Source organism: Scyliorhinus canicula, chromosome 9 (assembly GCF_902713615.1).
Source record: "Scyliorhinus canicula chromosome 9, sScyCan1.1, whole genome shotgun sequence".
Classification (NCBI taxonomy): domain Eukaryota; kingdom Metazoa; phylum Chordata; class Chondrichthyes; order Carcharhiniformes; family Scyliorhinidae; genus Scyliorhinus; species Scyliorhinus canicula.
The window spans coordinates 28,721,074-28,735,196 of NC_052154.1; the positions used below are offsets into that span (position 1 = coordinate 28,721,074).

The 14,123-nt window shown below is 43.2% G+C and overlaps 1 protein-coding gene across 4 annotated transcripts in view; it reads left to right on the forward strand.

Moving 5' to 3' along the window:
• Window positions 1-14,123, forward strand: part of LOC119971178 (myosin-3) — a 1,049,419-nt gene that overhangs the window by 662,246 nt on the left and 373,050 nt on the right. For all 4 annotated transcript variants that reach the window (XM_038806379.1, XM_038806381.1, XM_038806380.1 and 1 more), the window contains 2 exons: window positions 3,611-3,769; window positions 10,344-10,490. In XM_038806379.1, coding sequence (XP_038662307.1) covers window positions 3,611-3,769; window positions 10,344-10,490 — 306 coding nt within the window. The remainder of the gene's footprint in view (window positions 1-3,610; window positions 3,770-10,343; window positions 10,491-14,123) is intronic.

The following is a 14,123-nucleotide window of genomic DNA, read 5'->3' on the forward strand; positions in this document are numbered from 1 at the left end:
CCCTATCCCTGTAACACCATAACCCCAACTAACCTTTTTGGACACTAAGGGGCAATTTAGCATGGCCAATCCACCTAACCTGCACATCTTTGGACCGTGGGAGGAAACCAGAGCACCCAGAGGAAACCATGGAAAACGTGTAAACTCCACACGGACAATCTCACCCAAGGCCGGAATTGAACACCGGTCCCTGGTGCTGTGAGGCAGCAGTGCTAACCACTGTGCCATGCCATCACCATGACAGTTTTGGCACTGATGTATTGATTTCTACTATAAAACTGGGTTTTTCAAAGTGCAGGTCGCGGCCCGCAAGTGGGTTGTAGACGGATGTCGGGAGGGTCATGAAGCAATAGGTTGCAGTCGTCACAGGAGAAGTGCCCATTGGCCGCTACCGGCATTTCTACTGATAATGGCAGCCGCTGCCTCCTTTTTTATCAGAAGGAAATAACTGTGTGCAATGAGCAGGTCACTCTCCCTAAGCATGCACTTGCTGTCATAGATTATCATAGAATTTACAGTGCAGAAGGAGGCCATTCGGCCCATCAAGACTGCACCGGCTCTTGGAATGAGCACCCTACCCGAGGTCAACACCTCCTCCCTATCCCCATAACCCAGTACCCACCCAACACTAAGGGCAATTTTGGACACTAAGGGCAATTTATCATGGCCAATCCACCTAAACTGCACATCTTTGGACTGTGGGAGGAAACCGGAGCACCCGGAGGAAACCCACACACACACGGGGAGGATGTGCAGACTCTGCATAGACAGTGACCCAAGCCAGAATCGAACCTGGGACCCTGGAGCTGTGAAGCATTTGTGCTATCCACAATGCTACCGTGCTGCCCCAAGCGCCCCATATGTATATGATTTAGGCGCCAAATCACAGAGGAGAGTTTCTTCCATTTTCAAGCTGCTGGCAAGCAAGGCAAGAGGACTGTGTAGATGAATGATTTTCTTACAAATAAGAGATGGCCAGAGACACAGATAAGCAGTTTACCTACTGGCTAGGATCTAACAACTGAATCTGCCGGAGAGAACTGCACAGGAGAGTCCAGGGCAGAGCAGCATTAGCATTAGGTCTGTACAGAGCTCCAGGGCCTCTGGCTAACGGCCTTTAAAGAAGAAACTTAACTGATTTGATTTCATTTGATTTGATGTTGATTTATTGTCACATGTACCAAAGTACAGTGAAAAGTACTTTTTCTGCGGCCAAGGGAACATGCACAGTATGCACATAGTAGACAAAAGAATAATCAACAGTGTACATTGACAAATGATACGTTGACAAGCAGTGATTGGTTACAGCACGGAACAAGGGGCCAAATGAAGCAAATACATGAGCAAGAACAGCATAGGGCTTCATGAATATTGTTCTTACAGGGAACAGTCCAAGGGGGAGTCGTTGAGGAGTCTTGTAGCTGTGGGGAAGAAACTGTTCCTATGTCTGAATGTGCGGGTTTTCAGACTTCTGTACCTTCTGCCTGATGGAAGGGTCTGGAAGAAGGCAATGCCTGGGTGGGAGGGGTCTCTGATAATGCTGTCTGCCTTCCTGAGGCAGCGGGAGGTGAATACAGAATCAATGTGAGGGTGGCAAGCTTGTGTGATGCGTTGGGCTGAGTTCACCACACTCTACAGTTTCTTGTGGTCTTGGACCGAGCAGTTGCCACATCACGCTGTGATGCAGCTGGATAGGATGCTCTCTATGGCACATCTATAGAAGTTTTTGAGAGTCGATGCAGACATGCCGAATTTCTTTAGCTTCCGTAGGAAGTAGAGATGTTGTTGGGCTTTCTTGACTGTTGCATCAATGTGAATGGACCAGGACAGATTGTTGATGATGGTGACACCCAGGAACTTAAAGCTATCGACCATCTCCACTTCGTAGCCATTGATGCAGATGTGAGTGCGAGTCGTGCTACGCTTCCTGAAGTCGATTATCAGGTCCTTGGTCTTTCCGACATTTAGAAAGAGGTTGTTTTCGGTACACCATGCAACCTAGTGATTTATCTCCCTTCTGTAGTCTGATTCGTAGTTGTTTGAGATACGGCCCACCACAGTCGTGTCATCTTTAAGGGAATTAAGGGCAGAACGGTAGCACAAGTGTATAGCTCTGTGGCTTCACAGCGCCACGGTCCCAGGTTCGATTCCCCGCCTGGTCATCACTGTCTGTGCAGAGTCTACACGTTCTCCCCATGTCTGCCTGGTTTCCTCTGGGTGCTCCGGTTTCCTCCCACAGTCCAAATACGTGCAGGATAGGTGGATTGGCCATGATAAATTGCCCTTAGTGACAAAAAGGTTCGGAGGGGTTATTGCTATAAAGTACTAGTTTGAACAGCAGTGGCCATGAAGCAAGCTATAATGCCACGACCCAATCAGATTTCAGATTAAATAAACAATGTTCAAGCTGGTTACAAATTCACGCTAATCTCAAATTTCAGCAGTTTTCTATTCAGTCTGTTATTTTATTTCATGTAAATTATTTTAAAATAGATTTACTTCTCGTTGTCCGCACACCAATTTCAAAAGCCCCCAGTAACTTCAGTCAAAAATAATGCACATCATAATCCAAGTAAAATATTATGCCATGTGACTGCTAGAAATATATTACGGGCGGGATTCCCCGACCCCCTGCCGGGTCGGAGAATCGGCGGAGGGGCAGCCAGAATCCCGCTCCGGGCTCCGGTTTTCGGCCGGGGGCGGGGTTCATACCGCGCCGGTCGGGAGCCATTGGCAACGGCCCCTACGGCAATTCCCAAGGCCCCGATGGGCCAAGCGGCCGCCCGTTTTCGGCCAGTCCCGTCGGCGTGAAATGGACATGGTCCATCACGGCGGGACCTGACTTGTAGGCTGCCTACCGGAGTCCTCGGTGGGGGGGGGTGGGGGGGTGGCCATCGATCTGTGGGCGGGCCGTGGAGGCACTCTTTCCGTCCGCGCCGGCCTCTGTAGGCCTCCGCCATGGACGGCATGGAGAAGAAACCCCCTGCGCATTCGCAAGAACACGCCGGCGGTTCTGCGCATGTGCGGGACCACAGTGGCCCTTCGGCGCCGGTTGCCGCGGCGCCAACCTCTCCGCCGCCGGCCTAGCCCGCAACTTCCAAGTGGTTCGCGCCATTCTTGGCGCCAGCGTCGGGCCATCCTGCCGATTTGCGGGAGGATCCCGCCCTACAACTTTTTAATGTGCTGTATCTTAACTAGGTTACATTGTACCTGTAGGCCACAAAATGATAATGACCTGTGAATTTTCACTTTGCATCCACTTTGTACTGCATTCTTAAATGACTTCATAATAATGTAGTCGAACATTGGCCAGGAAAATCTGTTTTTTCTCTTGTCTTTTCGATGCATGTGCCACTATGTTACATAAGGTTATAGTCAGTTTCTCTAAGGGAATGTTAACTAGCATTGCATTTTACTCACTTGATGCCACATTATATAAAGCAAACTGACATAATCTAGGGCACATGTTGATCAGTAATGGTTTTGTGTTTTAAAGCTGAAACTATTCAAGTGAGCAATTCTGTTTGTGTGATGTAAACTTAAATGATTGCTCCGTTCATTCACGGCAATTAGGAGCCAAAGTTTATATTGTGTGTATCTATTTTTACAGATGATGAGACTGGAACAGACAATCAAACAGCTTGAGGAAGAAAGGGTCCGACTGCAGGAGCACTGCCATGAATTGGTGGAAGAAAATGGACAGCTTCAAGCACGACTAGAGGTGGAGAACTTAGCAGTGCAAAATAAACAAAATGCAATGTCAATGGAGGTCAGTTATTATATTTTGGTCAGTGATCCTTCAACATAAGATCCACTAAATACAATTCTGACTTCCTAATCTCTAGAAAAGCACCCTACATTTACTTAGTTATAACATGAATTTTGGGGACCATGTGATACGGGGGTGGGAATAGCAACTTTTCTGTGGGCCCTGGCACTACTCTTTTTGTAATCCTTTATTTATCCTGTTTGCGTGCATCATGCTTGCCTAATTCAGGAGTTAATACTCCGTGGTGTGTCCGCAGAAGATTTTTGGATAAGTGTTGGAGAAAGAATGCGGAGGAACTCTGGCGATTAAAAGGGAGCAGTCAGATGCAACAGGAGTGTAGCTACCTTCTCAATATAGCGACCTAAGCCACAAGGGGACTCTTGACCCAGTACTTGTTAAGGTGCTGCAAATGATGACTGCGAAAATTATCAACAATATTAAAGTACTCGATGACAAACTCAACTTGGTGAATCTGAGTGCTCATGACACCAAGCTGCGAAATACTGTAAGGATCCTTCCTGTTTAATCCCTGTTTATTCCCTTATTTCTCCTTCCTTTTATTTTGCTGGATGATAAATGGACATGCCACTTTAAGTCAAGGAGCCTGTATCTTTAATTCAATTGGAGGAATCCAGAGGTTACAGGAGGAATCATTTGCTGCTTTAAACCGGAGTTGCAGACTTTTCGGCACCAGGGAGAGAGATGGTTTGGAGTTGATTGATTGGCTGGTGGCCAATGAATTGGCCCAAAAGACTGTGCACTAGCCGATAACAAGCGGTGATTGTACCTGATCCCTCTGGGATTTTTTTTCAGAGTCCCAAGGTTTCTGTTTGATTTCTGGCAGCAGAAAGACGAGATCCTTTCCGTTTTTCTCCAGAAAGCCTATGTTTCTGAACTAGCAGAGAGCCTAGATGAATGTATTTACAGAAGAACCATTACAGGCAATGCAAGCAGAGTCCAGAACTTGCTATATCTCTCCAGAAGGCTTGTGAGTACCGCATTTCTAAACTACAGAAAATCCGATTGAATGAATCTACAGAAAAGATCATTAAAGTCTGCAAACCAAAGACTTTAATCTGCAAGCCTGCTATGGACAAAAGTGTGCTAAGAACCATCATCTGAAACAAAGACTCTTTCTTCCTTTCACTTATGATTTATACCCCCTTCCACCCCCTTTCTGTTTGTCTGTCTTGTGTGTGTGTAGAGGATGGGGGCTGGTTAATGTGGGGATTAGGATTTACCTTATCGTTAACCATTTATATCTGTTGCATATTTCATCATAGCTTTTGTTATAAATATACCATAATCAGTGTCAATCCACCACCTGTGAGTAACCCAATTTTAAATAACTTAAAATTACTTTATAAAAATATGCAAAACCATTTGATAGTTACACTGGGGTGCAGTTGTGAATTTGTGTGTTTTAACACAATTAGTCAAAAATTTTAAATTGTGCACATTAGTACCTTTGTGCCTATAAGAACAAGCTTAATTATTGTAACTCCCCAGAGAATCTGGTGACCTGTCCACACATAGGCTGCAGCATGTAAGCGGACTGTAATACTCTAGTTGCAGAAGTTGCAAAGAGGGGGTGCTCTGCATGACGCTGGAAAGATCAGGGCTCTCCACAGAAGACCCAACTCACCGTGTGTTTTCTGAAACACCTTTTATACCTCCACCTTACCCAGGAGTAACATCTGAAACTTCTGAGCCTCACCAAGGGCATAGTCACCGAACTGTGCCAACTCTTTCAACAGAATCTGCAGCTTCACACAAGGACAAAGATGGCAATGCCAGGGGCCATCAAGGTCACTGTCACTATAAAATTCTGTACAATCAGATTGCATAGGGAATGCTGTACATCACCACACCAGGAAGGTAACAGTGGTTCTCTGCACATGAGGAGAGCTGAGTTCATCATTTTCTCTCTATAAGCAGAGAGAAGCATGATGGGGGCATGTGGTATTGCCAGTAAAGCAGGATTCCAAAGGTTCAAGGAGCCAGCAACTATACACATTTCAATATGTGGGCTTCACATTTGCATGGGAAAGGTGGAGGTTTTGTGCATTAAGCAGCACGAGAGGTTGGTGGTGTTGGATATGAATTGTATTCACTGACCTTGACCACCCATGTGAGATCAATGAACTTCTTGCAGCATTGTTGCCAAATCCTCAAGGCCGGAGTCCAGGAATTGACCTCCTTTGCCATCTTCACCTATTTCCTTTGTAAGAATGTCTTTAAGAGCCTCCTGTCCCCTCCCCCACACAGAAACATGGCCTCCCTCTTATTGTCAACTTCCACTAATCGTCATATCAATTAACCTGGAAGTTTTTTCTCCTCCCCAATGCTCCATTTATTCAGGTCCTTCTTGCAGCCACAGAAGGGGCAGTCAGCAGTAGCTTCCTTCTACTGAGTAAAGCTCATATTTAAGAGGGGCATTCTGCATTTAAAAGCTGCAGGCTAGTTAGATGTTTGCATGCCACCTACCTCAATGGAGTTGCGACCCCTGCACTACCAGAAGGAAAAATGATTTTTTAATCCATAATCTTGCAAATTCACAATTTGAAATATGCAGAGTCATTAATTTAAAGGGTTTGCATGATAAAAGTGTCATCATGAGAGCAAATAATTATTGAAGTTCCAATTTTGAAGTTTCAGATTTAATTTAAATTTATTTTAGCACAGTTCCATAATGTTTGTAGACAGCTGAGGGGTCTTTTTGGGCAGAGGAGGGAGAAAGGGATGAAGTCAGGTGGGTCAGAATTGATCTGCAGCAGCATACAATTTCATGCAGGTACATTTCTTTGTCAAGAGTTGCAGTTTATTTCAGATCCGGATGAAAACAGTTGGAACACAACAAAGGATGAGCTAAGCTTAGAATACTAATTGATGAAAGCCAGTATTGTTGAGGCATAAGCTCTTCCTTAGGAAGTTGCAGCTTTATTTTTTTTGTTTCCCCATGGGTTTGATGATAGCCTGCAGCCTTTACTTTTGAAGAAGCTTCTGGTTATTGGAATTCCTATAATTCATAAAATATAATTGAGTTTTGAAGAAAACTCATTTTGATAGCATAAACTTGAGTTCAAGAGGGTACTGAAATGTCTTTGAATTTTTTCCCACATCATTTAAAAAGATACCTGTGTTTGAATGAATAGTCTGCTGAAGATCTGTGCTCATGTAGTGCCCAAAGATAGGAAATCATGTCTTTTCATTATCGCACTAAATTATTTTCACATCCTTTTGCTCTTTTAATGGGGATGTTAAAATTGTGTTAAACAGGCTACCAATTCACTATCACCCGTTTCTCTCAAGCTCAGAAAATCAAAATCTCCCCAAACTCTTTTCTTTCCCTTCCTGAGATGATCTATGCTGATTTTGACTCTGCAGTTTTTAGAAAATTTGTTTTTGTCATAAAACTTTGTCATGGGTCAACAGGCCATTACTAAACTATACTTGCTCCTTGTCCCTACATTTAAAATTCTCAGCTCCATTTGTAAAAGCTCAAGTTTGGTTTATGCTACTTTTGCATTCTTCTCCAACTTTCCATGCCTCCTACATAATCAGTTTTTAAAAATCTCTGACCATATATGTACTCCTCGAGGGAGGCAGGGCATGATCAAGTTAGACTTTCCACCTCCAAGGCAGTTGAGAGTTGGACTCCGAGCAGGTGAGTGCTCATGCAGCTGGTGAGAAGGCCTGCCTCAATTCTCTGAAATTTCAACCCTTACCCCCCAGATACACATTATATGCTCTCAATTCCAGCTCACACCCCTATGCCCCCTCACCTCATACCCTCATGCCTGCTCCATGACACCTCATTCGTTCATGCTACCTCAAGGCCCCAATGCCACCTCTGTAGCCATTCACCCAATATCCACTATGAGCAGACCTCGGGAGCCATGTGGAGATGGAAAAAACTTCTAATGGTCTAATAGAGTCTCACTCATACACTTTTGATATATAGCAAAACCTCTCATTCATGAAATCCATTCAAAGATTTTAAATCCCCTTGTGGCCAATCTGTTATAAAACAAACAAACTCCTATTCAGTAGCCACATGAAAAACTGCTGATCCTTTAATCACCTCTTAAAACTGTCAACTAAAATGTGAGCTCAGCCCTCCTGCTGTGGTAAATAATTTTGGACCTTAGAAAAGTCAACCAAACATTCACAATGGACTCAGCTGTGAAAACAACCCTTGATAGATATCAATAATGAAGTTTATTGACACTGCAGGAATGGATAATTTTTTTAAAGCTGTACCAGATGGCCTGTCAATCAATGCACTCCAGCTGTTTTTAAAGGGCTTGGGGTTGAATAACTCCAGATCATGACACTTAAATAGATCATATACGCCCTTGAAGAACCTTTATGTGTCCTTCATAAATTCTTGACTCCTTCACTGCAGATTCAGATCTTTGGAGAAGCCCAAATAGAGTCTGTTTAAAGTCAGCAACATTTTGAAATGGCCCGGCAGATTCATGTCTACATCATTCACTCCTCGCCCCCACCTTTCCTTTACCGATGAAAATTGTACCATTTGGAAATGGCTCCTTGACTTGGTAACTGTTTATCAATTTCCTTTGTGAAACATCTTTAGACTTTTTTTTCAAGGGTCTAAATGGTTTTTCTCATTGTGTGTTGCAAAGGCAAAATAGTTAGGTGGTGGGATTCTACGCCGGCATGATTCTCCATTTTGCTGACGGCCAAGGTTTCCCAATGGCGAGGGGCTGCCCCACAATGGGAAACTCCATTGACTGGCCGGCATAACGGAGAATCCCACTGGCAGGCCGGGGCAGAAATGTGGCGGGGCGGAGAATCCCAACGCTGGTATTTTTGGTTTAAACCGATGTAAATTAAGGATTTTTCAATAGTTTTATAACACAACCTCAGGGGATTTTCAACATTCTGACAAAATAAAGATGATTATTGACAGTTTTTTAAAAAATTCATTTACGGGATGTTGGCGTCGCTGGCTGGACCAGTATTTATTGCTCATCGCTAGTTGCTCTTCAGAAGGTGGTGGTGAGTTGCCTTCCTGAACCGCTGCAGTTCTTGAGGTGTAGGTATACCCACTGTGCTGTTCGGGAGGGAATTTCAGGGTGTTGCCCCAGCGACAATCAAGGAATGGCAATATATATCCAAGTCAGGGTGGTGTGTGACTTGGAGGGGAATTTCCAGGTGGTGGTGTTCCCAGTTATCTGCTGCTCTTGTCCTGCTAGATGGTAGTGGTCGTAGTATTGGAAGGTGTTGTCTAAGGAATCTTGGTGAGTTACTGCAGTGCATCTTGTGGATGGCACACGCGTCTGCCATTGTTTGTCAGTGGTGGTGGGTTTGAATGTTTGTGGATGGAGGAAGCAATCAAGCGGACTGCCTTGTCCTGGTTAGTGTCACGCTTCTTGAGTGTTGTTGGAGCTGTACTCATCCAGGCAAGTGGAGAGTATTCCATTACACTTCTGACTTGTGCCTTGTGTTATGGGCCAGGGTTTAGAAAACTCCAAAGTATATCATGGAGTTCAGCTGACCCATGACTTTTAATAAATTTTGGTTATGGGAGCACAAGTGTCCACTCTCCAGGTGTTATGCAACAGAGACCTTAAGTATTTTAAAAACAAAACAATGTTTATTCGATGAACACAGTTAGCATTTTATAAACTCACAGGAAACATCTTATCAACCACCAAGACAAATTACCCCACAGATACAATACTTTATAGGTAACCCTTAATACCTTCCGAGCAACATCCATAAGTTAAACTCTTTTTAATAAAGACAGCAGGTTTAAATTCTCTACAGAAACAGGTATTACTTTGAAATCATCAAGTGAGCGGAAGACATTCTGGAAAGAGAATCATTACCCTTCTGCTTGCTTTGAATACAGCTCTCCAAATGAAAGCAAAACTAAACACCGAGCCAAAAAGAGCTTTCAGCTCCACCCACACAATTACATCACTGCAGCCATTTGATAAAGCACACTTTTCTTAAAGGGACATTCACATGATACTTGTACAGCATTTGTGGGGGGGGGGGGGGGGGGGGGTGTCAAGAGGTGAGTTACTCGCCGTATGATTCCTACCCTTTGACCTGCCCTCGTAGCCACAGTATTAATATGGCTAGTCCAGTTCACTTTCTGATCAATGGTAACCCCCAGGATGTTGATTGAGTATGCTGTACTGAAAATATATTTTTGAACAAAACATGTGAAACTATCACTAACCTAACCGTTTGGACCAAAGATTAAGATAACTTTGTTCAGAATGTTTATTAAATTCCACAATTTCCCCTTTAGTAATTCATGCATTCCGCATCTGAAAAATGTTCACAGAGCACATGCAGTATTTGTTAAATGTTGAATGTAGAAATATCTTGATTAAAAAGCAGCAGGATTATTATTATTTATTTTCTAAAAACTGCGAAGAACCACATACATTTTAGGCTTCATTGTTGATGCCTGACTTCACTGCTATCTGAATCTATTAAGGATAGTGTATCCTAATTATTAAAGATGTATTTTCAGTTGATGCGGAAGTGCCTCTGTAATAAAGTTGCTCTTTTTCTCTCCTGCACGCAATAGATTTTTCAATATGAGATGCAGATTGAACATCTAAATCGGCAGCTCAGATCAGCAGAGTCGGAGAGAGTGACCAGCGATAAGGCAATCCACAGCTTAGAGAGACAGCTGCAAGAGTACAGAACACGCTATCATGAAGCCACAGAGGAGGTCACTTATATTTTAAATTATATTTGCTTTTGTTTTCAGCTTATGGCCTTTAACGTGCCTATGCTTCACCTGTGCAAGGAGGGAAATAACCACACAGTCTCTCGGACTTCAGTAAAATGATCAGACTTCTGATAAATGGGACAAAGATTCTTCAGTGCTGTAATTCATTGAAAAATGAGGAACTGAATTTATTGGTTGATAATTCTGATTAGGAGTTCTATCAACTGTGAATTACTTAACTTTCAGCGTGTTTCCATTTGAAATGTCAACATTTTAATATGTAACTTAAAAAACAAGAAATGAAAAGACACATTCGTGGAAACATAGGATAACAATTCTGGAAAGTTTGGACGTGACATGTAAATTTCCACATCATAGTGTTATACCAGGGGTGGGCAAACTACGGCCCGCGGGCCGCATGCGGCCCGCCAAAGGTCTTTATGCAGCCCACCAAGTCATTAAAAAAAAAAATTTTAATTTTTTTTTAAGGTTAATGGGGGGGGGGGGGGGGGGGGGGCTGTTGGGTTACCTACTGGTATAGGGTGGCTACGTTGACTTGAGTAGGGTGATCATTGCTCGGCACAATGTCGAGGGCCGGAGGGCCTGTTCTGTGCTGTACTGTTCTATGTTCTATATGAGGCGCCCAGAATCATAACCGGGTGAAGTAATTATTTTACTTAATATACTATGCGGCCCTTTAAAATTGTGAATTTCTGAATGTGGCCCTTGCATGGAAAAGTTTGCCCACCCCTGTGTTATACGATCATAAAACTGCCTCATTTGAATATACTTATCCATAATAGTGTGTAAATGACACTGTGCAATCAGTATGTATATTCCTATGAGTGGAGATCCACCACAGGTTTCACCCCAAACTATCCTTATCGAAATGCTAGACGTCAAGAGATAAATTTCACCCAAAATGGTTACAGGGTTTAATGCATTTTTAAAAAATAATAAAAGTAAATAAAAAATTTTGCAAAGTACATTTATGGGAGAATTAAATTTAAAATCTCATTTGTGTCCTTTGGACAGCTTAATAATGGCAATGTTACGAACAGGAGGGGTGGTTAATTTAAACAGCGTTAATTTCTCCTCTCACTATCTGTCTGTAAACAGAAAGGTGCTTTTGATTTGCTTCCCCCTTTATAAACAGTAACATATCTCCCAGCCCCTCGGTTTTGGCGTGATGCAATTTTCAATTAACCCCACAGCAAATCTGATATTGGATGAACTCAAAGGGGTAGTTTACTTGCACACACTCAAAATGTGAAATGACAGTTCACAACATTCATACAGTAAAAGGAGGATAGAGAAAAGAAGGTTTTACACTACAGAGACCACAGAGAAAGTAAATATCACCGAGGTCCAGAATCAAAGTCTAATTATAGATATTTCTACCTGGAGGTCGGCAGGTCGAAAACTGATGCTGTATAATTCAGTTTTCTGATGGAGTTGACTTTGCATGAGATAGGCACACAAAGATAAATAGTCTTGTAGGTCAGTGTTTTTTCAAACTTTTTTTCCTGGGACCCACTTTTACTAACCGACTGACCTTCACGACCCACACCGGCCGGTCTTCACGACCCACGTCAGCCGGCCTTTGCGGACCATGCCAGCCGGCTTTCACAGCCCACACTGGCTGACCTTCGAGCCTGCTCCGCCATTCAATCAAATCATGGCTGATCTGACTGTAACCTCCCATCAATCCCCCATTACCTTTCACCCCTTGCTTATCAAGAATCGATCTACCTTTGCCTTGAAATCATTCAAATACTCTGTTTCCACTGGTTTTTGAGGAAGGGAGTTCCAAAGACTCACTATTCTCTGAGAGAAAATAATTCTCCTCGTCTGTCTTAAATGAGCAGTGATGTATTTTTAAACAATGGCCTCTAGTTCTCTATTCTCCCACAAGAGGAAACATCCTATCCACATTCACCCTGACAAGGTGTATTTTAAGGAAGTCACTTCTTATTCTTCTAAATTCCAATGGATTCAAGTCTAGCTTACCCAATGTTTCCTCACAAGACAACTTGCCCATTCCTGTTAGTAGTTTAATTAGCATTGCTAACACATTTACATCTTTCCTTTAAAAAGGAGACAAATATTGTACACAGTGCTGCAGATGTGGTCTCCTGAGTGTCATGTATAAATGAAGCATAACATCCCTACTTTTGTACTCTTTCTTCTTGACTGCGACCTATCCCTGTCCTCTCTCCATTTGTGGGCACCTCTCTGAACCCTATCCCTTTTCAGACCTCCCTGGTCCCTGCGTGCCGTTCCTATCACAGTTGTCATACCGTTTTCTGTTTGCGCAGGCGCACGGTGCCAATCCTTGGTCTCAAGGACAAAGGCTCCCCTTGTCATAACAGCTGAGCAGACCTATGTTAACCAGCCTGGGTTATGAAATGCAAAATGCCTTTGTATAGTTTTCTCTGAATTAATCTGGACAGCCCACTGGGATTCGTTATTGGCTTTTCAGTGTTAGAGTTTCCCTGATACTCACGGGTAGCTTGTTTTGTTCGAGAGTCACAGACACATAGATTCAGCCATTTTAGGTCTTTGTCCAGTTTGAAATTTTAGAGATAACAATGAGTATACATCTATATATTTTATTTTAAAAATATAGAAGATGACATCTTAGTCCATTCGAGTAACTTGTGCCCTGAGTGTTCATCACTGACATTACTGCAGTTCTAGTAAGGAAACTGCAGGTCACATGGTGACACAGTAAAATGGCTCAAAATACCTGCATTCCAACATTCAGTTTGTGTAAGTTGTTTTTATAATACACCTGAATCTGCTTCCTACCTTTCTGGATAATGCTTAGAACAAGATTTATCTGCACAGTTCCCAGTATCCATTAATTGCCCTTTCAAAGCATTTTGCATTCTAAATTTGATATCTGAAGGCAATCTGAAAGGAGCATTTTATGGCGACCACTCATAGGATTTCAAGTCAGAGATATTGAGAATGGGAAATTGTGACAAAATCCAATTTACCTTCTTGTGGAGCGGAGGTCCAGTTGGGCATCAGGGGTTTCATGCATGCATTGGCTAGAAACAGGTGGCATATTCAAAATCTGGTGTCCTTCGGGCCAGAAACTGGTCTGAAAATTAGGTCATGTGACTATGAGCAGAGAGCCATAATCAAGAAGATTTCCAGGGAGAAGTAGCAGGGACGGAACAAGGAGTGGTCCCAGTTAAGCTAGAGTAGCAGAGAAAGTGGTTGTAAACCGAACATTGACTGCAGTTTGCGGGCTTTGAGTGGTGAGCGTTCAAGAGAAGCCCTGATCATGAAAGAGGGCCTTGGAGAAGTTTGACAATCTGAGCAGGTTCAAGAGAAACCTATTCAATTGAAGAGGACTCAGGAGAACCCCTGGTAGTCTAAGGAGGCAGCAGAACGTTGGTTACTCCATGCTGGGGGGCATTGAGCCAAAAAACACTTTGGAGCAGTAGTGTCATGCTCGGTGTGGCTGAAGAGCTTAAGTTGCACTTGTAAGTTAGTGCTGGGAGGCAAACTCAGGAATCGAGGAAATGGAGTCTTAGGAGATGAGATTGAAATGCTGCAAGGTGGGCCATTCGTGTTGGAGCGAATTTTGGAGAGAGGTCCAATGCAAAATCTTTGATGGCA